Source organism: Cheilinus undulatus, linkage group 18, assembly GCF_018320785.1.
Source record: "Cheilinus undulatus linkage group 18, ASM1832078v1, whole genome shotgun sequence".
Lineage (NCBI taxonomy): Eukaryota > Metazoa > Chordata > Actinopteri > Labriformes > Labridae > Cheilinus > Cheilinus undulatus.
Window position 1 is genome coordinate 30,639,791 of NC_054882.1, and position 27,102 is coordinate 30,666,892.

The following is a 27,102-nucleotide window of genomic DNA, read 5'->3' on the forward strand; positions in this document are numbered from 1 at the left end:
TAGACGGTATACTCCTTTCATGCGCTCCTGGATAATGTCAATCTCAAACAGGCCAGAAGGAGTGTCACGTTGCATTTTCTCACCAGACACATTATATCCAACAGGACAGCCATGTTCCCCATTACAGTACAAGTCATGTAATCAAAAAGATCCACCAAGGTACTGGATATGAGCACTAATGGTGCTCTCTCACATTACTAAAACATTTGGGGTGTGAGCTGTATGTGTGACTCAAACAGCAGAACTTTTTACTCCAACTTCAGCTTACATAAACTTTAGGCACATAACCAGTACAATCTGCTTCATTTTACCATTTGCTGTTCATCAGTATGTTGTTAGCATTAATTTAAGGGTCAGAATTTTCAACATTTTCAGGAGTGCATGTGTAAAAGTGGCTCAAGTCACACCTCTTTTCTGCTCTTTCTCAGGTGCTGCACTGCTGTGTGGCTGGCTCCAACCTGCACACCCAACAGAGCCACTACCTCCTCAGCCTGTCAGACTTGTCAACTGACTATGACCTCATGTTGGGTCAGGTTAAGAGCTTTGAGCCGCCACCCTCTCAGATAACAAGCACTGACTTCGGGAACCTACTCACTGTAGCTGAGGGTAAGAAATGAAGCCAGTCTGTACTTTTACATGCAAGTTGAAAATTTTAATTTAATCTGTATGCCTGATAAAAAAAAATAAAAAAAACTGAAGCAAATTTCTGAAAGTCAAATTTACACGCCTAGATAATGCATAACTGTTTTATGTATACACCTCAGTCAAACCCAAACTGGACCAGTCCTTGTGGGCATGCTCCACAGCCTCCACGTCGGGCTTTGACCCTAGAGTTAAATAGTAAAATGCCAAGCACAACATACAGTTGCCTTGTTGTCTGCCATTACTTCCATCAGCAAATTGAATTTCCCATGGCGCTTGTACACTCAGACAATGACAGTAGTCAAAAACTATAGTTCAACTTAACTGTACATGTAAATGTATTGGTTCCCATCTTCCATTTTTCTATCTGCTATGTTGAAGGACTAACCTGACATGCCAGAAAGATTGTTTCAAATATATAATATTGCATATTGTTTTTTCACATCATCGGGGAAACCTCCCATTGACAGTGTTAAGGAAAGACAGGGTTTTCAAAAAGTTCTTGGAGGTTGATTGAACAAACATCCTGTCTTTCACATTCATTATGCTCCAATCAGAGCATCGACACATACACTGCACTCCAAATTATGGAAATTATATTTTACTGATTTTCCCAAAAATCGATGTAAATGACAGTCGGTATAATTTTCAAGTCATCAACTGTTAGAGCTTAATTCAAATGTTATTGAACAAACCTCCTAATGATTTTTTTTTTTTTTTTTTTTTTTTTTTTTTTCAAAAAAAAAAAAAAAACAAAACTCAAAATGCACTGTTTCAAATTATTATGCATAACAGAGTTCCAAAACATTTTATAGGTTGTAAAGAACTGAAAATGGTCATTTGTTGAATTTGCAGCATTGGAAGGTCATCTTTACTGATATCAAAAGCTATTTCAATCAAAAACATCTTAACAGGCCAAGTTCCATGTCAACACAGGACCTCTTCTTTGATATCACCTTCACAATTCTTGCATCCATTGAATTTGTGAGTTTTTGTGGAGAGTTTCTGCTTGGATTTCGTTGCAAGATGTCAGAACAGCCTCCCAGAGCTGCTGTTTTGATGTGAACTGCCTCCCACCCTCATAGATCTTTAGCTTGAGGATGCTCCAAAGGTTCTCAATAGGGTTGAGGTCAGGGGAGGATGGGGGGCCACATCATGAGTTTCTCTCCTTTTATGCCCATAGCAGCCAATGACACAGAGGTATTCTTTGCAACATGAGATGGTGCATTGTTATGCATGAAGATAATTTTCAGATGGAAGGCACTGTTCTTCTTTTTGTACTATGGAAGAAAGTGGTCAGTCAGAAACTCTATATACCCTGCCAAGGTCATTTTCACACCTTCAGGGACCCTATAGGGGCTTACTAGCTCTCTCCCCATGATTCCAGCCCAGAACATGACACTGCGACCTCCTTGCTGACGTCGCAACCTCGTTGAGACATGGTGGCCATCCTCCAACATCCACTACTCCATCCAGCTGGACCATCCAGGGTTGCACGGCACTCATCAGTAAACAAGACTGTTTGAAAATGAGTCTTCATGTATTTCTGGGCCCACTGCAACCGTTTCTGCTTGTGATCATTGGTTGGGGTAGGCCGAATAGTAGGTTTATGCACGACTGCAAACCTCTGGAGGATCCTACACATTAAGGTTTGTGGGACTCCAGAGGCACTAGCAGCTTCAAATACCTGTTTGCTGCTTTGTAATGGCATTTTAGCAACTGCTCTCTTAATCTGATGAAAGCAGAAACCTTCCTCATTATGCCTTTATCTGCACAACTTGTCTGAGCTCAAATGTATTCACAGTATGATGACCACACTCAAGTTTTCGTGAAATATCTAATGTTTTAATACCTTGTCAAGTCATTGCTCTATTTGAGGCTTTTCAGCAGTAGAGAGATCCTTTTTCTTTCCCATATTGCTGAAACCTGTGGCCTGCTTAGTAATGTGGAACGTCCTTCTTAAGTAGTTTTCCTTTAGTTGGGCTCACCTGGCAAACTAATTATCACAGATGTCTGAGATTGATTTCGGTAATCCAAAGAGCCTTGGGACACAATACCATCTATGAGTCTAATTGAAAAACAAATAGATTGAATGTTTATGACACTAAAATCCAATTTGCATAATAATTTGGAATGCAGTGTATTGATGTAGTGGGCAGCCACAGTTATACAGCTTGGTTGACCTATTCTGTTGTTCTTGAAAGGTGGAGCCAGTTGGTGAATCAAACTAAAGCAGAGGCCAGTCTGGAGAAGAAAGAAACCCTATTTTTTGCCAAGAAAGGCTTTCAGTGTGGTTCTTTGCTCATCATTCATTAAAGAAATGTTGTCCAGTTCTGATAAAAACTGCTGCTGATGGTACATAAAAGCTATCGCTTCGATAGCAGCAGTCATTGTTGCCAGTGAAGCAGCTTGCAATACAACTAAACCATACTTGTAAATCTTGAGAAAGTCATGCCAAGGCTGATCAGGAGACGAGCAAAATCACCCTGTCTGACTCGAAAAGCTTTCAGTGAAAATCTTTGCACTTCTTTATTAAAGAGATTTACAGTTCTTGTAAAGCTACTGCAGTGGCTTTAACCAAGCTAATTGCTTCAGTGTTTGCTATCAAGAGCGACTGGGAGAACGACTTAACCCCACCTGTAGCTACCACTGCTGCACTGATTACACTGATTGGTCCAGTCCAGTCCTTTCTCAGACCAGGCACAATTTTTTTTAGATAAGAGCTTTGCCGGATGGATCTACCTAATGATGGACATGGAATCTGGCCAGTCCATCTGCTTTGTAAAGCTATTGAAGGATCTGCCTTGCTGGCATATACAGATTTGCTGGATTTATTCAATGCAATTTTGTGTCCATGTCACAATGTCTAGGCACACATGTGTGACAGAGTAAAAACTCAGTTCATGGTTTGCTATCAGCTGTCACTGGTGAATAACTCTGATCAGACTTTGACACAGAGCTGTATTTCAGCTCCATACTACACTTCTAAGGGATCACAGAGACATATATTTATCCCCAAAAAGGATTAAGGAAAAAGCAAACTCAGTGTAGTCCATCCATTTGGAGACTCACCATTAAATGTCAATATCTTATTAAAAGTATGAAAAGAAAATCAACCATTGCAGGGAATGGAATGTTCGCATTAGTACTCAGCCCTAGAGAGAAGAGCCATTATGGGGTTTGATAAAAATGTGATTTTTTTTCTTCCTTCTTTGCGACCTTGTGATTCCATTAGTCAATGTATTCCTCTTCCCCTTATGTGCTCAACTTCTAAAAAGTCTTTTTAATTCAAATACAGAGAACACATGTCTACTGAAACAATGTTAGAAATCTGAACAGAAGGCTTTGCCTTGAAAATTTCACCACACCTCTTTTTGTGCACAGCTGCACAGAGTCTTGGTAGAAATAACAAAATACTATCAAAAGGGCAAACCAAAGAGTGCCGGCCCAGTTACATTCATGCCCCCTCCTCATATTGATCAAGTCACATCAAAGGGCCAGAGCATCTCTAATGCAGCTTGGCCTGCTTTCTAAAGAGCTTTCTCCACTTTGATGGGGGATGATGGTATTGATAGCACTGTCACAATGCAAGAGTGCATCTTCTTGTTTTCCCCCACATTACTGCAGAATAAAGCAAGGCATGTCTTTCACTTGGTAGTAAAAACCTGCACATTTACATAAATGCAATTCAATAAGTAGAGCCCTATTAAGCAGCCTGTAAAATAGGTGGTTCTCATTAGCACTTAGCCAGTCCTTACACTTGTCCATTGTAAGAAGACTCAATGGGCTTTTCAGAGTTGTCTGTTATGATTAGATGCTATCTACTCACCAAGCTTTTGTGTGAAATGAATAAAGTTCCTCTATTAGTAGTCATAAATGAGATTTGGCTTTGTAGGAAGAGCTAACAGAGAAGATAGCATGCTGACACACATATGCAGGGCTTTTGAAATTTTGTCAGCTACATCTGCACTGGACATGTGATAAAAGAGTGTCACGTGCTGTTTTGTGATCTTATTTTATTTTTTTCTGACATGTATTTACTTTAGAGGTGCAGATTTAGTATTCATCCTCATGTTTTTCCATTAGAAAAACGACGTCGGAACATGGAGCTGATACCTCTGACAGCACGGATGGTCATGACACACTTGGTGAACCATCTGGGCCATCATCCACTGAGCGGTGGCCCTGCGCTTCTCCATAGTCTAGTCAGCGAAAATCATGACAATCCATACGTGGAGTCGTCAGAGCTGTCATCTGAGGTCTTCAAAAGTCCCAACCTGCAGCTGTTTGTCTTCAATGACAGCACGTTGGTGTCCTACCTGCAGATTCCTTCTGAGACCCCCACTGTTGGACAGCCCCCTCAACCTTCCTCCCAAGTGCGTGTCATTGTCCGGGACATCTCAGGCAAATATTCCTGGGATGGCTCAATCCTTTACTGCACCACCCAGGATGACTCTGATGACATTGGAGTTTTTAGTGCAGTTGATCAACCTCTATCTACCACAACAACTGTCACTCACAGCAAAAAACAGCCGAGCTCTCCAACAAAGGGGCTGTACAAAAGTAAATCCTCAGTCTCAGACTCCCTGTCTGACTGCTGTGAGGAAGAAGACGTAGATATTTTGGATAGGCTTTTGGATGACCTTGGCCAAAGCAGCCCAGAATGTCTGCCTCAGCCACAACTTAGGCTCAATCAGCCTGCCCCCTTACCCCATGGCATGAGCCTAGAGCAAGAGAGTGCCATCCTGGATGCCATTCTACGTCAAACTCAGCAGGAGGAAGAGCAAGTGACGAGGTGGGATGCTGATGTAAGCTTTCGAGCTGCCTGCCAGAAGGAACCATCCCATCAGGAACCAAAAGCTCCTTTTTACTTCTGCCGGCTGCTGCTTAATGACCTTGGCATGAACTCTTGGGATCGCAGGTACCCTGTCAGCTGATATTGCATAAGATTTTTTAGCTGCATTATTTGCATTGTACTGGGGGAGGGAAAAGATATTTGTGAGAGTGAGAAGTCATTTGACCCTCTTATCATTTAAAAAAGCACATTTTAATTGTAGCCAGAGGAGAAATGAGAAAGACATGTTACACATAGGTCATTGTAATTTTTAACCTGAGTTACTTGCTCCGTTTCCCAAGTATCACAGCTGTTTTCTCGTTACTGAGAGAGACAAAACTTAAAAGCACACTGGTGTCTGCAGTGTCTTAATCTCCTCTCCACAGGGTAAAGGTGCCCAGCTGTTTTCACTAAGGTCTACCATGCAGAGCTACATCTTTGCTGTGCTTCCCTGTAAATTAAAAGCTTACACCTCTTAATGGTGGTGGTGCATCATGCACACAACTAGTAGGAGATTGCTTTTTGCACCTGTGCCCATTTTCCTTTGTTAATCTTTACTTCAAAACAAAAATTTGTTTGACATTTTGCTTGCAGATAATGATAGTTTTTCAAATAGCTCTTTACTGCTGCCACAATAGCAGTTTCCTCAATTGTATTTCGTTTACAGAATTGGTAAAATACTGTCTCTCAAACAGGAAAAGTTTCCATTTGTTGAAGAAAAACTCCAAACTCCTACGGGAACTGAAGAACCTGGATTCCAGACAGTGGTAATGATGAATATAATTTTATGTTGAACATGATGTGTCCTCTGTCTGTCTCTTTATAAGTGTTTTTCTGATCAAAGTGCTGAAAGTCCACAGTATCTTTTCTGCTGCCCCTTTGATTTATCATCTCTTGAAGTCTAATCCATATGTACTCCACATATTGCTAATGACAAGAGCTTATTAAAGAATTTCTCCAGGAATGGACCTTATTTTCTCAGATGGCCTGAATTGGTTGGGCAATAACAACCTGTGCGCAAGCATGCAAAGTGCCCTCGATCTACCCCACTATGATGTACTGCCATGGCAACAGGGAAAGCAGAGGGGGTCTGCTGCCTTTTTAGAAAGTCATATTGAAGCTGGAGAGATGATTGAAAAATTAAGCTAAGTTGTATTTGTCGCTTTCTGTTCTCCTGATTTTATTCATCTCAATTACCCTCGCATACAAAATAACCATGATAAGTAAGGTACAGAGATTTAAATATATGCATTCTCATTTCTAAGCATTTTTTAATCTATTGCTAGTAGAAGCTTTTCACTTTGTCGTGGGTTTAAAAAATTATCTACTGCTCTGTTTTTCTTTAACATATATTACTTTGTGTTTTTTTCTGCAGTCGGGAGACACACAAGATTGCAGTGTTCTACATTGGAGAGGGCCAAGAGGACAAGTGCTCCATCTTGTCAAACAGCGCAGGCAGCCAGGCTTATGAAGACTTTGTGTCTGGACTGGGATGGGAGGTGAGGTTAATCGCACCCGTAAGTGCAGCCAGACTAGGGATGGGTATCGAAACCCGGATCTGTAAAGGCATGATTCTGAATTTTCAAATACTCAAATGTCAATAACGTTTTAGTTTATCAATACTGCTATCAAGTCTGACCGGCTCTGTGACGTAGTGTCACTTTATGATACCACTGATCCAAAAGCATGCATTGGTTCTTGCAAGGAGAACATAAGTTAGAAGCACACCAGCATTGTGCGTCTGTGTAAGCAAAATGTGGTACCTTTACCTTTCAGCTGAAAGAAAAAAGGCATTGCCTGCCCATAACTTGCGATCATATCCACCTGCTCTGGAAGCAACATGCAATCATATCTCTGACATTAGCTGCTCCAGGACAATTTATCCCCCCATCTACTCACAAACATGCTGAAAAGTAATCCTTAACTTTAGCAAGCAGCAAGTCCCATTAGTTAAAAATAATAACCAAGTGTAGAAATCCATGGTAGAATTGGCAACATTTAAGTTAATTAGCAAACTTAAAGCAAGCTGAAAGATGGTGATGTATGATGTGTTCGGGTAACCTCAGTAAATTAGGAACTGTACCCTAGATGTCATATGTTTAAATGTCACACAAAAAAGAAACATTTTGTTTTTGCAGAGGTGGGAAAAAGTACATGACTATTGTACCCAAGTAAAAGTACAGTTACTCTAGTTAGAGTTTACTTAAGTAGAGGAAAACGTACTGGTCTATAAATCTACTCAAGTAAAAGTAAAAAGTATCTAATATAAACTCAAAACACTGAGTACTGAGTAGCTACTGAGGAGTTGTACAGTTCAATCTTATCTTTCTTTATACACAACAACAAGAGAATAGATCTCAAACCACCCCATGATAAAGTGTTAATTAAAATCCTAGAGTTAAATTTAAACACTTTAAATGTGTCTGTATTAGTCAACACGACATACAGTTAAGCTAAAACTCTAGAAAGAGATAATCAATAATTTGACAGAGCAGCAGTAAGTCTTAAAAATCTGTGGTAAGATGGGTCTACCCCGTTGTGGAACAATCGCTTTCACACAGAACGGCGTTGCGGAACGAAGGCGTAACAGACACGGAAAAGAGAGGCAGTGTGAAAGTAGCTAAAGATGAAGAATTGTCACTATGCATGCCTTAGGGACACCTAAAGTCACAAGTGGAATGTATAACTCAGGGGATAACTTCAAATGTTTTCTCACATCAAAAACAACAACAATCCACCAGAAACATGAACAAAAAAACAGCATTCATCAGCTGTTTTGGGTTCTGATGTGGAATCATTCCAGTAAAAGTAAAGTTACTCTGTTTAAAACTTGCTCAAGTAGAAATAAAAGCAGTGATTTCATATTTACTTGAAAAAATTACAAGTACCCCTAAAAACCTACTTGGTTACAGTAAATATAATGAGTTCCTTTCCACCCCTGAGTTTTTAAGGAGAAACTTCAATAAATACAGTTGTGACTATGAAGACTTTGTATGAGGGTGATATGAAATACTAGTAGACATGACGGACTGAATCATCACTTTTTAACTCAGTCTACTCAGCTCAGACCACTTCTGTTGTAAATATTTGTTAACCTTTCTGTCTTTCCACCAAAGAATAAAAAAGTCTCAACAGTGGTTTAGATAAGGACTCAGACCAATGAGGAGTATCAATAAGGGTATCAATATCAATACAAATTTACGATCTCCATCTGTAGGCCAGAAAAGCATTTATATCCATTGATACATATGAACCCAGTTGTACAGGCACAAGCAGAACACCCAAAATTGTACCTGTATTCCTCAGGTGGACCTGGCAACACACTGTGGCTTTATGGGTGGCCTACAGAGGAATGGCAGCACAGGTTTAACGGCTCCTTATTATGCTACCTCCACCGTGGAAGCCATCTTCCATGTTTCTACTCGCATGCCATCGGATTCTGATGATTGCCTCACCAAAAAGGTAAGAAGTCCTATTTTTAATTATCTTTTAATCCTCTGAAACGATAGTCAGTCAAATGCTGCCTGCCCATGTCATTTCACTTAAAGCAAGATGTATTGAACAATTGCCACCACATGAGATCAGAATATCAAGGTAATGGAGGCATTACCGCTTTTCCTGATTGTTGCAGTGAAATGGCTACACAGTCCTACCTGACCATAGCAGTATGTTGTTGTAGCCTTCAGCTTTGTGTTAAGCTGTGATCAGGAGGTGTGACTCCAGAGTGCGGGCATTGATTAGTGACCCCAGCCAGGCAGGCCTGAAGAGTAGAGAGTCGTAGGCGCGTGAGTGAAGAGAGGGCATGTGCCGTGGTGGTAATGACTGTGATTCTGCTAGCCCATGCACCCCTCCCTGTGTGCTGTGACCAGGGCCTGGATTCAGCCATTAGCTCTCCCTGCTAGGGCAGGCGCCGGCCGGATGCCGGCAAGGATCCTTTTATCCAATTCCTGCTGCCGCCACAGGAGCGATCGATTGGGTACTGCAGTGAGATTCTGAGCTGTAGTGCACCAGTGGCAGTTAGCACAAAAAAAATGAGCCGCTAGGCCCCTGCCCGTGCTGCCAATCTTCTCATGCAGTACCCTGCTGAGAAGGGAAATTCATCAGGCGTTCATCATATCCAGCCCCCTCCAATCCTCCACACATCTCCCTGTCTCTGTCTCATAAATAGACCCCTACTCCCTTAAAACCTGTCTCAAACCTCTGCATAGAGACTGTAAAATTAGTTAGACTGGATAAAGATTTGAATTCAGTTGTCCAGATTGAGTAGCTGGAGGGGCTGCCATGCCTAAAGTGGAGTGTGCTGCAACTCCGCTTCTGTTCATTTCACCAGGAACTTCTGTCATTTTTGATGCTCACCTTGCAGAAATCCACACACGAGCCACAGGCAGCAAAGAAATTGGCAGGCTGACTGCATGCATGGATACTTCAGAAAAAAGATTTTAGGGTAGACAGAAGAGAAAGTGGTACAAAGAATTGGAATGTGAAACTGGCTTTGTCTGTAGGATGTTTCCCTGTCGATTTAAAAATAACACTTTTAGTCCAGCAGTCACCACTTTGTGGCCTGTACCCAAGGAGGCAATACTGTGGGGGTGCAGTGGATGGGGCAATTCTTTCTGGGCAGATTGCCTGTTTGTAGACAATTGAGGGGGAAAAGCTAAACCAAAAAGAAAAGATGGAAAACCATGGATTTCTCAATCCAATTGTGGGTTTTAGGGCAGTGCAGGCTGTAGCAGTAGCAGCTGGCTTCAGTAATGTGGTTATAGAAGTGACCTGCAGGGTCGGGGTCAGGCTGTGTGGACTGCATACATGTGTATGTGCATCTGAGAAAAAGACAAGGAGATGAATAAATGCCTTAGCTATCCCATTCACCTCCTGGCAACAAAGCTTAACAGAGCTGCTTAAAGTTGTTTTTCTAAGATGCCTCTTGTGTTCTGAGGTCTTCTGATCTGCTGTCTTTATGTATGTGAAGCCTGTTGAGTGGGTGGGAGGTCAAAGACAGCTAATTGGACAAGAGCCTTTGACTTGAAACAAATCTTATTAAAGAATTCTCAAATGTGGATGTTGGTAACAAAATAGATTGGTGCAGGAGATGATTGACTCGAGCATAAGCATCCTCATTAAACTCTAAGATCATGCAAATGCTAATATCTTAACCCAAATTAACATGTTTATTGTCCAGTGCAAATGCATATTCAACATTTTATTTGAAATTGTCCCAGTGACTGACCTGTTTGGTACCTGCTGATCCTTGGACAGACAAACTGCACTGGCAGGCTTCAGTAATCAGCATGCCGTGGATTTGTTTAAGATTACCGTATTACCATAATTAAGGGCTTATAATAGAATGTGCTAATTGCATTTTTGGTGGCGAGGGCATGCTTCTTAATGGCTCATTAGGCCCACAGTACATTGGCAGATGTTTGCTTCTGAGTAGAGGCTCACTTTTCAGTGTCCATGATACCCCAGAAAGCATCACTGAACTACAAGCTAACAAGTGAAGGATTATGTAGCTGTGTCCCTTCATTTATCCTTGGTAGGAGGAAAGCTGTTTACCTATTTCAAACTAGCGTAGGTCAATTTCCTGTCATTAAAGGGTTTTTTCCTGCCCTGCCCAGTTTCATTTGTGTGTGTGAATAGTGGGAATTGGAGGCAATTTAATCTCTGATGGGTAAAGTTAATTGGATTTGAATTATTTGGTTTTGAAATGCTCAATTTTGTGCATTTTGGGTTTGCAATTTGAATTTGTAATGAAAAGCTATAAAAATAGTCAAAACCAGAGCACAGACCCCCATTTAAACCATTGTTTTCCAACAAGGTGTGTCATTTTGATTTAAATTACAAGCTCAGCTTGCCCCTGTACCTGCTGCATCTGTGTTTCATCTTTAGAATACACTAACAGCACCAGCAACAAAAGAAACACAAATGAAATGTGTATTTATTTGTCTATTGACAGATAACAAAGTATTTTAATACACTTAATAGTAATTTGTTTATTAGTTTTTTTATTTCATAAATATCATTTAACTCTTCTACAGTAGGGACATCAGTTCTCTCAGGGGTTGGTGTGGGCTGAAGGATTTGGCCAAGAAACATGTCCTAGTTTCACTAAATTTGTGTTCCTGTCCATATCACCATAGCAATGAAAATTACCTGCACTTTCCAGGCACTTTATTAGGCTGATTTTGTTTGTTTGGCAGCTGCGTCACCTGGGAAATGATGAGGTACACATAGTGTGGTCAGAGCACACCAGGGACTATCGACGAGGAATCATCCCAACGGACTTTGGTGACGTGCTGATTGTCATCTACCCAATGAAGAACCACATGTATTTCATCCAAATTATGAAGAAGCCACAGGTAAATTATAATAGTCAGTAAGTGTTGCTAAAGCCCTTGTCAAACATAGGATTAAAAGAGGGGTACTTTATCATCAGTCATTTTAATTGCATGTGAACATTATTTGATTATTTGTTTTAAATGTTTTTTTTTTTTAGACAGCAGTGTCTAATTTCCGAGAAGTAATGAAAAAATCTATGAACCACTTACCAGCACTGCAGTTATTTCTCTATTTAAGAGTCAAAGCAATCCTTAACTCTTACTTCCTTTTCACATTTTGCTGTGCATATTATTGTTTTGCTTTTTGTTTTTTGTTTTTTTTCTGTTGTGGTTTTAGTCTAAGTGATCTGAGGTTCCCTCTACTCCAGCATCAACAGTGTATTATTACCCACACTGAGTTCGTGCTCTCAGAGCTATCAGTGTTTAACCTGACACACCAGATAGACTATTTCATACATCCGTTGCATGGATATATGTCACATTCATCTGTGAAAGCTCCCATAGGCAGTGTTTGGAAAGGGCAGGACTTTTCAAAAAATACTTGGAAAGTGATCTGTCCCATTCATAACAAGCTGATCAGAGCAAAATGAAATTACAAGCATGCAGAGCACTGGTGAGAACCTGTGTTCAGCAGACAAATTCAGTTGTCGTTTGTTAGCAGTGGGGCTTGATGTGGATAAAACTCAGGCTGAGGCCAGTCAGGAGAAGAGCAAAAACATCTCTACCAAGAGAAGCTTTCAGTTTGGCACTTTGCTTTTGTTTAGATAAAGAAAAGTGGCACATTTCTGTAAAACTGCTGCTGAACTATAGCTACATCCAAGCTACATCTTGCTAGGGGTTGAGCGATTGTTGTCCTGGCCAATTATTGAGGCCATTACCTAGCATTTGGATGATTATCTGTATCTGCACTTTATTTTACTGATAATAGATAAAATTTCACAGATGAAAAGGGCATTACTTTGGTTCCACTTTGTTCCTTTGCACAACACAATCTGATTGGCTAGATGTCAGAAGTCACTGGCCAATCAACACTTAAGCCTGGGCGCCAATGACACAATCCTGTTTTCCTGCAGCTACTGTGTTGCTCTGTTCTGTTTCTAATGTTGATAGCACTAGGGCAACATTTTTTTATTTTGTGTGTCATAATAATGCCATATCAGTTCCAAATATTGGTTATCAGTTTCATGAATTACTTATAATTGATATTGGCCCCAAAAAACACAATAACGACCGACCCCTACTAGTTGCTACACCAGGGGCCATTAATCGAAATGGAAACAATGGGCCCAAGGCTGTGTTCTGTTCTTTCAATTCACTGTTTCACTGGCCTGTTTGGTCTCTGGTTCTACCTCTTGTGTCGACTCAGCTGCTGAACTACTCTGGCCTACCATTCTGTCTCTGTTCATTTGACATTGAAGATAAGGGGTAACTGTGGCACAGCAGAGCTGCCTTCAAAAGGCAACGTCAACGGGGCTTGGTGCTTCCCATGTGTGGTCTTCTAGGTAGTGAAGTATCCTGTCTAGGAATGAACCACTTCATATGTCAAGATAGGTCTACATCACTTTCTGTATGACTATCATCTAGGTTGCTCAGCATTTATTATTTTCAGTATCTCCCAAGGCCAGTAGCACAGTTGGGAAATGCTGCCACTGCACGGTCTTTTGGTCAGTTTTGGTTAAAATCCATATGGTGTGATTTGACAGGTTATTATTCAAACCGGACTGCCAAGTTGTAGACAGCAGGACCTTTTGGAGAGACTTTGACATTCACGTCAACTTCCAGGTCAACGACCATTGAGCCGCAGTGATTAAGGGCCCCCTTCCAATATGCATGAACAGACGCGTGTACCCACACACAATCGCATGCTGCTGCTAAAATGCATATTGCCCCTTTGTATTTGTTTAGTAGCTCAATATGAGAGCATTGTTTAGTATTGATTGTCATTTTAATTTCATTTACCTAACATTGATTCGCATTAGATATGTTTGGTTGTCATGCAAAGTTAGGTAAAAATCCAATTTCAACTTGAACCCTTGCCCTAAACAGATGGATAAATGGTGAAAAAAACAACAACAACAAAAAAAAAAAAGATTCCACATCAACAACTTGCAAAGACAATGAAAAGACCCTGAAGAAAATAAGTGTGGATTTTTAGTTTTTGTGTGCTGTTCTTACTTTTTCTCTATTCTTTCTGTTTGTTGTACCACCCCAGGTTCCTTTCTTTGGGCCTCTCTTTAATGGCGCCATCATAACTGGGATGCTGCTTCCAAGCTTGGTGCGGGCGACCTGTATCAATGCCAGCAGAGCTGTCAAGTCGCGACTCACACTCTACCAGAGCTTGTATCCTTTACTCACATGCCTTGTGCATTGAAAATATATTTTTAAAAATCAACCACTTATTACAAACACAGAGATCATTAAGGCTGTGAACATGTTTCAAGAACTACTTCTAAACAGCTTCATTAAATGTTCAACACAACTGATCTTTTATTTCAGCACCACCAGTGGCTTATTTGGGTAAATTCACTGAGACATGTGGCGTGGTTGTCACGTCGGCCAACGTACACAGCTGAGTGCTGACACTGATCTTTATGGGCTGGCTGATTTACATACAGCTATTAGGCTGGGGCTGTTTCACAGCCTGGAGCATCATGGGAGGTTATGTGAGGCTGTTTTGAGCAGGAGCACTGATAATGTGTCATCATCTATCACTACTGTTTTATGGAGCACAAGGAGAGCCAAAATAAGAGCACCCTCTACAAATACAAGTGCATACAGACACAAGCACACAAACATACATGCATTCTCATCTTTCCATCCCTCCACCCAACCATCCAACAGTGTGCCGTTAAGAGCTTGACTCCAGCTGTAGTTGTCAGTTGGTTTAAAGGGAGTGTAATCACCAATGGAGATGAATTAGCATGTGAATGCCGGCAGCTCAGAGTTGAGGGGTAAGGCGGCGGGGGGGGGGGGTGCAGAGTCAGGATGGCCCCTGGGGGGGACTGATATCCCTTAACACTCTACTCCTCCTCGGACAGCATGTACAGCACTGCCTCAAAAGAACCACGCTGTCCTTCTAGTGAATGCTATAGAAACCTCCCCCAAGGAGCTTTTATATAGTTGGAAGATTAATATCTATTGTAAGGAATGGACATATTTTTAAACTCATATTACAGTCTTTTACTGTAAATAATTTTGGAGAAGTGTACCTTGTTTACAGTTGTATGTGTGTCAGTATGTATCTGCCTGTATGCTTTCACATCCTCTGGCCCCCCCACCATGTATCAGGCCTTGTCTCTAGGTCCCTGGGGGCATCCTGAGTGACAGATGTCTGTTACCCGACGCCAAGTGAATTAGCCCAGTGTGACTCTCAGTGCCAGAGGGGGGCAGCCACAGGCCTGCCCGTCTCTGTGAGCCTCAGGGGGTGGGGGGTGAATTGGAAGGTTCTGGGCCTGTGGTGGGCCACAAAAGCCTTACCTGGCATTCCTTAGCAGAGGAGCAGAAAGCACAAAGGCATGATCTATGAGAGGAGATAAGCACTGCCTCTGGAGTCCTGGCACTGATTGGCTGCCAGGCCTCACACACTCCAAGAGAAGAGATGACTGAATGTGCCAAGCCAAATGTGCTCCCAGAATTAGTAACTGAGTGTGTGTTTTTTTTTTTTGGCGTATCAAGAAGAGAGGTTGTAAGGACAGAATAAATACATAAAATACAGTTAAAAATCAGACCCAGTCATTCAAGAAAAGAGAATATGTATAGAAAAAGGTATTTGTCATGGGTTGCAGCAGTGACCCAGTTTTCTGTGTAATGATTTTTCATGCTTCATGAAAATCCTCATCCTTACTTTGCCCCTTCATGATGCTTTAACAATCCACAGTCTGCTCTCTGCCTGTGAGGCCACTCTCCGGAGTAATTAGTTGAATATTTCTTCAGAGAAGTCTATATGACCCCTGTGTGGCTCCCTCTCCTGCTCTGTCACATGGTTCGAGAGGACTCCAGCAGCCTGCTGCAGCGCTCACAGGAACTCTCTGACTAATAGGATTTGATATTGAAAAATGACTGCCATGAAAATTTTCAGAAATACAGGCACAGAAAGGCTGACTGCTTTACAAATGAATTCCCCTCAGCCCCCTTCTCACTTGTTTTCTTCATCACATACTTTATCTATTTCCCCTCTCTATTCTTTTCCTCTGGAACTGATTTGTGGAAGCAGTTGTTTTTTATTTCTTTTTTTTTGTTTGTTTGCCTTTTTGTTTATACAGTCTCCATCTCTCATTGTCGGTTATAATTTGCGTCAGTTCACTCTGTCAAAAAGTATCCATGGCCTCATGGCCACCACAGCAAGAGCCTTTCACAGACGACTCATAATGTATCATCTATTATTTATATGCCTGATGGAAAAAGCAGCTGGTCAGGCTTTGTGTGTTCTAAGTGTATTGTCTGCAACTAGTCGACCCCATTTTAAATTTTGACCACAAAATATTCAATTTAAAGCATCTTAAGATTTTCCACTAAACCACCACTCTAATTATTGACTCATCAGCAGTCAAATGGAATAACTGAACATTATTTTCTCTGTTAATGGTACTAACCACTGTATGAGGAAGAAGGTTTGTAACATAGTGGTTTAAAGAACAAAATGAGTTTGTGTCATCTGAACCTAGACCGTCACTGGATTAGGGTTGCACTATGATTAATGTCAAAGTTTCTTCATATTGTGGTGTAATACCTTCATCCTGAAGCTGGGATCCTCCTCTCTCCTCATAAGCACTTGAGTTTGATTTGGCTTCCTTCACTCTTTGTGATAGGGATATTTTTGAGGAGGAAAACCGGTGTGCAAGTGTTTTGGAGGGGTTGCAAGTTTCTAATAAGTGTGATAGTGCGGAACTGACCTTGATTTAGAGACACAGCCTCCCTACTGGATTGAATCAATAGTTTTTGCACACTGCCCTCAGTCCCCATCTTCTGTGCTGACACACACACAGACAGATCCATCTCCAGGCAACGATCAATAACCATAATCTGTTTCTGCCCATCGCCAGTCATGCGAGCCAGGCTTTTAGGGTGTGTGTGTGTGTGTGTGTGTGTATGTGTTTAATAGCAAAAAAAGAGGGAGCCTTGATCCTTTCAGGGGAACCCAGAGAGCTGTTGAAGTCTGTCATGTTTTGATGCTTATGTGAGCATCTCTAAAGTCTGCTAGTTCCTCTGTTTGCCAAAAGAAGATGTACATAATTTCAATGAAAGTCAAATGAACATGATCTATACAGCGCATTCAGAAAGTTTTCAGACCCCCCCCCCTTCTCCTCTTTAAATTTCTTATGTTGCAGCCTGATGTTATGGTCGTTTTATTAGTTTTTTCCTCATTATTCTACTCTGAGTACCCCATCATGACAAAGAATTTTAGATTTTTTTGCAAATGTATTAAGAAAAAACTAAAATATCACATTGGCATAAGTATTCAGACCCTTTGCAACAACACTTAAAACTCAGGTGACTCCCATGTCTACACCATGATTGGAGTCTACCTGTGGTAAATTTAATTGATTTGAGATGATTTGGCAAGACACACAGCTCTCTATAGAAGGCCTCACAGCTGACAAGGTATATCAGAGTAAAAACTAAGCCATTAGGTCAAAGGAACCTCCTGCAGACCTCAGATACAGGATTATTACGATTCTGCTGCCCTGGAGGTTCCCAAGAGCGAAGTGGCCTCCATAATTCCTATGTGGAAAGGGTCTTCCAAGAGCTGGTAGCCCAACCAAACTGAGTGATTGGGAGAGAGGGACCTTAGTAAGAGAGGAGACCAAGAATCCAATGGTCACTCTGTCTGAGCTCCAGAGATCCTGATGGGACAAAGTTCCAGATAAACAAACATTACTGCAGCCCTCCACTAATGTGGGCTTTATGGCAGAGTGGCTAGATGGGAACCACTCCTCAGTGCAAAAAACTGCCTGCTTGGAGTTAACAAAAACGTACCTGGAGGACTCTCAGACTGTGAAAAACAAGACTGAACTGTTTGGCCTCAGTTCTCAATGTTATGTCTCTGGAGGAAGCCAGGCACCACTCATCACCTGCCCAATACCATCCCTACAGTGAGGCATGGTGGTGGCAGCATCATGCTGTGGGGCTGTTTTTCAGCAGCAGGGAAAGGGAGACCGGTCAGAGTTGAGAGAAAGCTGTATGGAGCAAAGTACAGCAATTTCCTCAATGAAAACCTGTTTCACTGTACTCATGACCTCAGATGGGGTTGAAGGTTCACCCTCCAGCATGACACTACCCCTAATTACACAGCAAAGACAACACAGGAGTGGCTTCAAGGCATTTCTGTGAATGTCCTAGAGTGGCCCACCTAGAGCTGACTTGAACCCTACTGAACATCTCCGGAGAGACTGGAAATGGCTGTCCACTAGTGGTCCCCGTCCAACCTGACTGAGCTTAAGAGGACTTGCAAAGAAGAATGGCAGAAAATCTCCCAGTCCAGGTTTGCAAAGCTTGTTGCCTCATATTCAAAAATACTCAGGGGCTGTAATTTCTGCTAAAGGTGATTCAACTAAGTGAAGAATCTGAATACTTATATTAATCTGATATTTCAGGGTTTTCTTTTTTATAGATGTGCAAAAAATTCTAAAATTCTGTTTATACTTTTTCATGAAGAGGTAATGTGTGTAAATTAATGAGAGAAATATATATCTGTATGACATCCTGTATGCACTCCTTTGTGTGCCGTTTCTACACCAACTCCCCCAGACACCATCATCATTATTATAGCCATTGCATTTACAATGACACTTTCTCACACCCCTTCTGAGCAACTTATTGTCTACCCTCAATGTGTCTCCGTCCTGCAGCAGCGTGTTCTTTATTGTACTGTAAGATTTCTCACCTAGCAGAGATGAAAGTGCGCCTGTATGCATGATGGGATGTCATGAATAGGATCTGCCATGTTAGTGTTGTCTCACATGAATTATTTAGCATCACTGATAGGTCTAATTTGCCAGCTGTTGTGTCATAACTGTCAGCAGTCTCATAGATAATACTCAGCAGTCTATATCACTGTGGAACACAGTGCTTGACTGGGCACAGTGAGACGCCAAGCTTGTCATTATGTGCTGGATTCATGAAATGGTTTGAGCTGATATGGGTTTAACTAGCCAACTTCCTGTTTATGGAAAACATGGGTGACCAGTGAAACACTCTGATTAGGATAGTTCATCAGTGTACAGTGAATGTCTTCAAAAACCACTGACTTGTTGCGTAAAAGTGAAGTTTTATTATAATTATATCCAGTTGGAGGTGGTTAAGGCTGAGTTTCGGAGGGGGATCATTTCTGATTTTCTGCTTGGAGTTGGCCAGTCTTTTGGGTGAAGGCTGGCATTGGCTTTATTAGAGCTGTTGTGAGTTTATGCAGTATTTGTGAGGCTACACAGAGAGAAGGGGTCTCTCCCCCCTGAATGTTTTAACCTAATCCCATTATCAGTGTAGCGCACTGCCTCCCATCTTTTTCCCCTCCTTATCCCAACCCCCTCCCACCCTTCTCTCCAGCTGACCAGCTGTTCCTACTGGGATTCACGACAATGTCCGATGTGTTCAGATCACTGAGTACCCCCCCTCAAAAACGCATACGAATCCACGTAGCGCAGTCCATGCACAACCAAGGCAATTGCTTATCCAATAGCTGGTGCTCAGGAAGGCCTAGGGGAGGAGGGTGTTAGTTAGAGAAGAAGGGGGTTGCTTTGGGGGTGAGGAGGGGGCAAGCACAGGCCTGTCAAACCAAGAGCTCTGACTCAGGAGGCTGTCCAGCTCGGATGGCATATGGCGTCTAGCTTCATACAACATGCAAAAGTATTCTCTCCCTTCAACCCCCCCATTCCCCCCTCTCCCTGTCTCCCTCCCCTGCTGCTCTTGCAGAGTGACTCATAGCATTACTCATTTTTTTTTCATCCATCCCCCACCCCCCCAACATCAGTTCCTCCTCCTCCTTGCCACCCAGCCTGTAACAAAAGGCGTCCGCTGCATGGCACCCACACCCTGAAAGCCCTGGGGGCCCAGCCCATCCCTGCCTGCACTCTGAGGTCTGAGCTTCATGGGGGCCACCCCTTTTAAACACAGGTAGAGCAGGCGTGGAACCAGACGGCCAACAGCAGGGTCCCAAAGCCCCGCCTAGGGAAGCGTACAGACACTGCTGGTGTGAAACTGTTGTGCCTGTTGGTACATTTGTGTTTGTGTACAGAAGCTGCCTTCATTCTGAAGTGTTGGGGTTTTTTGGGCATACTAAAACCTTTATGAAAAATGGTCATTGTTTTGTTTTTGTTTTTTTTTTGTTTTGCTAAATTTACTCATTAACAGATGTAATTCCTTCAAGTATAGTATAGTTTTATTTATTCAACTATTAATTTCATGTCATGTTGACTGTGAGTTTAAGTAACATGTTGACTGGGATTAATGATAAACAAAGATTTTTTCTACTACGCTTAGAAACTGCATAGCTAAGTGCAACCCAAAGAATGTCATGCTCTGTGTATTTATAAACTTGAACCCCCATCTCCATGCCCCCCCCCCCTTCTCTCGCCGTCTGTTATGCATTCGTGTCTGACATCTGTTTGTTTGTTAGCACAAGCAGCAAAGTGAAAGCAAGCAAGACTGTTGTTTTTTTTAAGTCCCGCTCACTGCCCCAAGCACATCTTAGACTTACAGGGAAAATGACATGGAAAGGTTGCAATTTATCCTCAGAGTACATTAAAAATTCAAGTGCAGGTGCTTTATTCTGAGACCAGTTTCTTTTTTTGTTGGCACAAAGTTATATCTCAGACAGTATAGATTTACACAACTCGTTACTCCTCATGCATATAAAATATGCATCACATATTCTTTAAACATTCAGACATTTAATGAGAAAATAACACTTATCGTATTTTCACCTTTTCTAACTTTAAATTTAAAAATGTTTTAAGCCATGCATAATGCTGCCACTTCACAGAGATCTCCCACTTCCCATTAAAGCTCTGAATTGATTGCTACAGATTTAAAAGGCAGCAAGGACTTTAATTACATTTATAATATATTTAATATCAGGGATGCACAATATTATCGGTCTGATATCGGTATCGGCAGATATTAAAATTTCCGCTGATATTTTTAGCTGATATTTTGTCTGTTTGTTTCAGCTTATATCAACTGTAAATTTTGTCCATATATACTAATAAGTTAGTGGAATTTTAGGCTGAACTAACAGACCTGTGTCAGTATAGGTCTATTTTTTTTAATTACCCTCATTCTTTAAACTTTCAAGTGTTTTTAAGGCCTAAAATTTGTTTTCTTGGTCATCCTCAAACTCTAAAGTGTGTCCAAAGGACTGAAATTTCTTGTCTGAAGAGCATATTTAAATATCAATATCGATATCGGTATTGGCTAAAATGAATCTGTAAATATCGGCATATCAGATATCGGCAAAAAATCCAATATCGTGCATCCCTATTTAATATACATGAATAGGTCGTCCTGCTTGTATAAGATAATCCAAAATAGGCTTGTAAATATAAGTAAAGAATGACTAAGGTTGTTGTGATTGTTTCTTTTTTTTAATCATCAGGAACCTCGCCTGTATTAACTGTACAAATGTTCCAGTTTTGTCTTGCTAAGTTTCTTTCTTGCTAATTGATCATTTCTAAACTGACCTTAGTGTCACCACTGGACTAGTACCAACTGAATTGCAGACATTGTGATTGATGTGTGGTGGCGCTGCTTGTAGCATGGGGGTAAAAACCTGTCTGTCTGCTTTAAGTGATAAGCATCCAGCTAGCCATTCCATCTGTTCCCCCCTGGTCCTGTTTAATTAATGAACTTTCTTTCTCCGCCCCATAGCCAACCAGCTTAAAACTAAGGCAAAAGCTATTAGCCCTCTCAGGTTATCCAAATGAATGTGTGTTCTTGCCCCCCCCTTGATGGGTGCGTTCTCATTGATTAGTTATGTTATTTCTCCTCTTTTGTCTCAGGGTTTTTGAAGGGAGGGTTAATGAGTTTTCCTGGCAGGCTGGAGCACTTGGAATTCAGTGATAAATGAGAATTTTTTGTTTGTTTGTTTGTTTGTTTTGGTGTTGTTGTTGTGATGGACTTGGCAGAGATGTGAAGCCTCATGCCATCATGTGCGTCTGTGCGTGTGAGTGTGGACATCAATGACAATATGTGTTTGTTTGGATGTGAATGAATTGCTTTGAGGTGGGGTATATTGCATTTCATCCCTGCTGGTCTATTATTCCTCTTCAGAAGCAGGGAATCTGGAACACTCTTTAACCGTCGCCTCTGTCACTATTCATCTTTCAGCCATCTCAGCAAAACTCTTGTCCTGCCCTTCTTTAAACACCAAGTACTCTCTCACTTCCTTTATGTCCCCTCTTCCTTCCATGTCTCTTGTTACAAGGCAGTGGACAGGCCTTTGTCCGGCTGAGGCTGCCCTCTTTTGTTTGTGCGGCCTTTTTTATCCTTGTGCTAATCGCCATGGTCGTGTGCCTGAGTTAGACCCCATATTTCATGCTCAGCTCTCCTTTGTTTGACACACCGCCCCTGATAAGAATCCCAATTCTAGGGCCCCTCTGATATTGAAATCCAACAGCGGCGTAGAGAGAGCCTTCAATCATCCATTATCTGTGCTCCAGTGATTACCATTCAATCTCCCAGGGTCCATGCTCCTCATCACCAGCCCCAGAGCTGAGGCCATCCCCTGAAAGAGCCTGCATCCCTTAACGCCAGTGTCACATGCAAGCATATCCATAGATATTTCTGACACCGTCTTGAGACAGCCCCGCATTGAATGCTGCTGGGAAATGTCACTGAAATGTCACTCATCATTCACCACCGGAATCTCTTGGTCTCTGATGTGGCCTTGAGTTTTTCTGGACTCTTGTGCGAACATCTTCTGACATTATGGGTCTCTTTGTCCTTTTGGCTGTTGAATTCTCAATTCTTTCTTTTTTATTTTAGGAGAATAGGATTGCTCTTTTTTCTTCATAAGACTGCTTTGCTTCCACTGTCATAGACTTAATAGGCTGTTTTAAGAAGGTATTAGTTGATTATTTATAAGTTGAACATTAATGCCTCTTTAAATGGTTCAAAGGCAGTGTCTCCTCTTCTATTGGCCTGTGTCCATTGTTCTCTTTTAAAGGATGTCCTTGTGCCTTGCAGCATTTGCATTTTTGCATTAAATGGAATTTTTTGCATTGACAAACAAGGTGAGGCAAACAAAGGCCTAAAAAAATAAAACATTTAAGTATGCATCTCTGTGCATCGTCTGCCTCTTCTTACAGCGAGCAGCCTTTGATGTGTTAATACACGTAGTCTGTTTTATTTTCAAGTGGTGGTTCTAGCTAGATGAGATGTACTGAGAAATGGCGGACAAATCTTCCTGTCTCTCTCCTCTGTTACAGGCCATATATTACTGAGTTTGATGTCACAGAAGAGTGATTCACTCCGTGGACAGAGAGAAAACACTGAAATATTACCCTTGTGTCTTAAAATCTGGAGGCTTCTTTTATCATACGTTATAAGCATTATAGTTTGGATTGGTTCAACACATTATTTAATGTTAGTGTTAATAGAATTCATGCTGTTTATTCTTATTGTGGTTGTGCCACACACAATAGCCCTCAGACCCTTTGTTTAATGTAGTGTACACATCTTCATTAGTTATGTATAGCTTCTAATTACTATTGATGAGACTCTGGCTGATTTTGGGTACAAATCTATAGCTTTTGTTATTCTAATGAGTGTTATTTATCCTCAGATCTTCAAGCCAGGGGGCTTTGGAATGGGGCTTTGTGCAGACGGATATAGCTAGGCCTCTCTAGCTACACCCACTTGTTTTTGTATCTGCCTTTGCTGACAAAATCCAGTTTGCCTCCCCCACATCATCACCAGTCTGCATGGATGTATAGCACTTCCCGCTCCTCCATCTGTTTTTGTCCACCCATGAAAAGGTCCATTATAATCTGCAGGATGCACAGTTGACGTGCCGCTAGCTCCGTTTGAGCCAATCAAGGCAGCATACTGAACTTCGACTACAAATCCAAGGGGCCTAACCCCCTCCCCCAAACTCGCTTAAATTATCCAAGCTCTCTGTCAGAGATCTTGTGTTCAACAAGTTTTTATAACAGCATTGTCTCTATCACTCCTTTTTCACTATAAAAGCGTCCAGTCTGAATAGGGCTCTGTGCATGCCCACTGGATGATGGCAGGCTCCTTATTAACCCTGGAGTGACTAGCTAATGTCATTGAAGGAGGGCCACCTGGCTGTGAGACTGTACAGTCAGCTGTCACTGAAGGGCCAGAATAGGAGACGACCAGGTGTTGGGCTCTAGCCCCCCTAATTGTTGCCATGTAATAGCCTGCTTGACTGCACAATATAGCCCAGGGGCGAGGATTACGAAAAAGCTGTTGCCAACACAGGAGTCCATTCTCTTCATATCTTTCAAATCTGTGTGTGTATACGTTTATATGTATAAGCATATATGTGTGTGTGGGTGGGTGTGTGTGTGTGTGTGGGTGTGTGTGTGGAGATAAAGAGAGACACAGACAGACTGATATACATGTAGTTATATATAGATGTCAGGGCTGTCAAGATTAATTGCAACTAACTACTATTCGCAATTAGTGCACATATTTTTTTAACTTTGATCAATCTCATCCTTTATTTTCACTTTCAATCAAGATGGTTAATGCAGTTTGTGTCTCCCTGCAGCCACAGTGATGTAAAATAAGTCTTCTTGTGCATCTTAATGTATAATTTTAGTTTAAAAAACTCACAGACAGCTCAGTGGACATGACTGAACCATGCGTTATCAAACATTTACCTTTTTCTTTTTCAGTACATAAAAAGTTCTTTTTTTCTGTGATTAGGTTCATGTTAAAATCTTCAGTCAACTTACAAAAGCAGGTCTGTACCGAAATTAATTACCCTTAGTTTTAGAGAGTAGAAAACTCCAAAATGATAAAAAAACAGTTTCAATGCAAAATAGTGGAATTTTAGAATGCAATAAAAAAGTGCAGTTAATCACCATTAACTACAGAAATCCTGAGATTAATCAGGATCAAAAAGCTTTTGACAGCCCTGATAGCTACACACACACATATATATACATATATATATATATATATATACACACACACACATATAGAAACATTGATAGATATTGCGGCTGTACAGCTCAGTTGTTTCCACTTTGGTGCCCAAAATGCAAACAAGAGGGCAAATTAAGTCACTCTGGCCCTTAGTTACTAACCCTCTCTGCTCTCTACCTCCACCACAGCTGTGATCATATGTAGCCTAGCACTAATCATTATCATTCTCTCTAAATGCCTGGCATTTTGCATAAGGCCAGGCAGCCTAATTGGCCCAATGAACCTTTCATAGAGAGGGCAATAAAGGAACAAGAGACTAGATGTGCAGCATGTCTCTGGAGAAGCAGACTGAGACGCTTGGCGTTAAGGCATCACAGTTATTCTGTTGCACATGCCACAAACATCATTAAAATTGCAAAAGCCTCCGTTGGTTTTGTTTTAATATTTCATCAGTGCCTGTCTGAACCGTGTTAACGTATAGTTAAAATCAGAGCCATTTGGCAGGACTCAGAGTTGACATGCTCCTTGTGTAACTGAAGTGTCGGACCATTTTTATGGTAAATGATTGTGTCAAATAGATTGTAGAACATCAGGGTACTGTGATTGTTGTGCTTATTTGAAGTGGGAACAGGTGGGCAGAAGCTGAGGTAAGTAAAGTTTGTAGTGTGGTAATAATTATCAGGGTGTAAATTTCATCATGAAACTTTGTAGAAAGGTGAAATGCCTCAAAAGTAATCAGATGGATTTTGATCACAGTCCAGATTCAGTGTGCCCTTTTCTTTTTCATCGTTGACTTTTTATTAAAAGTTCAAGTTGAGATCAGATATCCCTGTCTCGATTCTGAACAATTCAAATATCAGGATCTGAAGAAAAATATGACGCGTATTCACCTCAGATAGCTCATAAGATGCACACCTTTGTCCTGACCTAATAATGTTTCCAGAAGACTGAGGCATTCATGTCACCCTGGCTATCATCACTGACAAAGGAGACCTTTAGAGAGAACTCTCACCCAATGACAAAACTGTATCTGTTAATCTTCTTCCCTATGAGCCTTTTTGCTCATCTTATTATGACTTTCTGTTAATGCACAGTGGAGGCCTGTGTGACTGTCTGGCTATAATGGGCCTGTGTTTGATTAATCATGTCGATCCATTGTGTTTCACATCTAAGGCTGCTGCATTACGACTCATCAATGGAGGGTAGAGTCTTTTGAAAGAGAGATTGGTAACAGACTCAGCTCATCCAAATACACAGGCCCAGCAAGCTTTGATGGTTGTGTTGTGTTGAACAAACCATGCCATGACAAATTATGATGTCACCAGGTAGCTTGTGGCTCTGCTGTTTCTCCATGTTGCAAGGATAACTTGTTGCTTTATCATTTATATGCTTTGAAGCCCCTACAATCAGGAGGTCCGAGCAGAGTTTAGAGGTCAATACTGACTTGGTTGCAGGTGCTTGTCTTATGATTTGTTGTGGAGTAGGAATCGATTTTAAGTGTCCCCAAGAGGAACGGAGGGTTTCCAGAGGTTTGAGAAAATGGGCGACCACTTCTTCCAGTCAGCTCATAAATAACCGTCTTATGCCAGCTATTAGGCATCAGATTTTGTCTGCAGTAGTGGCAAACCTGTGTGAAATCACTGATGGGCAGTGATGATGTCACAGGTTAGGAGTGATGTCAGAGCCATAATTCTCATGCTGCTGTCTGAATGCCAGATGGACGGTAGAGAGGTGTGGAGGTTGGAGCTTAGAAAGCTCTCGCTGTGGGAAACTCACCCCTCAGGAGGTGTCATTAACCTGGGCTTACTGTTTGACCCAACTCCTTTGGGGGGATTCTGAGCTCCTATTTCCTGGACCTGATCCTAATTAGGCTACTTGTTAAGACTCTCCGAAAGCAGCTATTTCTCTAGAGTATGTGATGTTGTGTATGTCTATGCACACCCAGAAAATGGACACACAAACACCTCCACTCATCATAATGCATCTGTGACACATTCAGACATTGTCTGTCCTGCTGCTGTGTCTACAGCAAAAAGCTCTTTAATGAGACACGGAGGTTTGAGTAGCTGTATAAGATGGGAATGGGAGACACACACAAACATGATACAATCACACCACTGGCAGGTTTCTGTCATACAGACTCTCACTTTATCCTTCTCAATCTGTTGTTCCTTCCCACTC

The 27,102-nt window shown here is 41.5% G+C and overlaps 1 protein-coding gene across 3 annotated transcripts in view; it reads left to right on the forward strand.

The window, feature by feature from the left end:
* ralgapa2 (Ral GTPase activating protein catalytic subunit alpha 2) overlaps window positions 1–27,102 on the forward strand; it is a 124,502-nt gene that overhangs the window by 77,654 nt on the left and 19,746 nt on the right. For 2 of the 3 annotated variants that reach the window (XM_041812392.1, XM_041812393.1), the window contains exons 32-38: window positions 429–606; window positions 4,729–5,563; window positions 6,172–6,243; window positions 6,852–6,975; window positions 8,783–8,938; window positions 11,674–11,832; window positions 14,024–14,151. In XM_041812392.1, the coding sequence (XP_041668326.1) occupies window positions 429–606; window positions 4,729–5,563; window positions 6,172–6,243; window positions 6,852–6,975; window positions 8,783–8,938; window positions 11,674–11,832; window positions 14,024–14,151 (1,652 nt within the window). Of the gene's footprint in view, window positions 1–428; window positions 607–4,728; window positions 5,564–6,171; window positions 6,244–6,437; window positions 6,823–6,851; window positions 6,976–8,782; window positions 8,939–11,673; window positions 11,833–14,023; window positions 14,152–27,102 lie in introns of those variants that run through there. The other variant, XM_041812394.1, reaches the window with a different exon arrangement.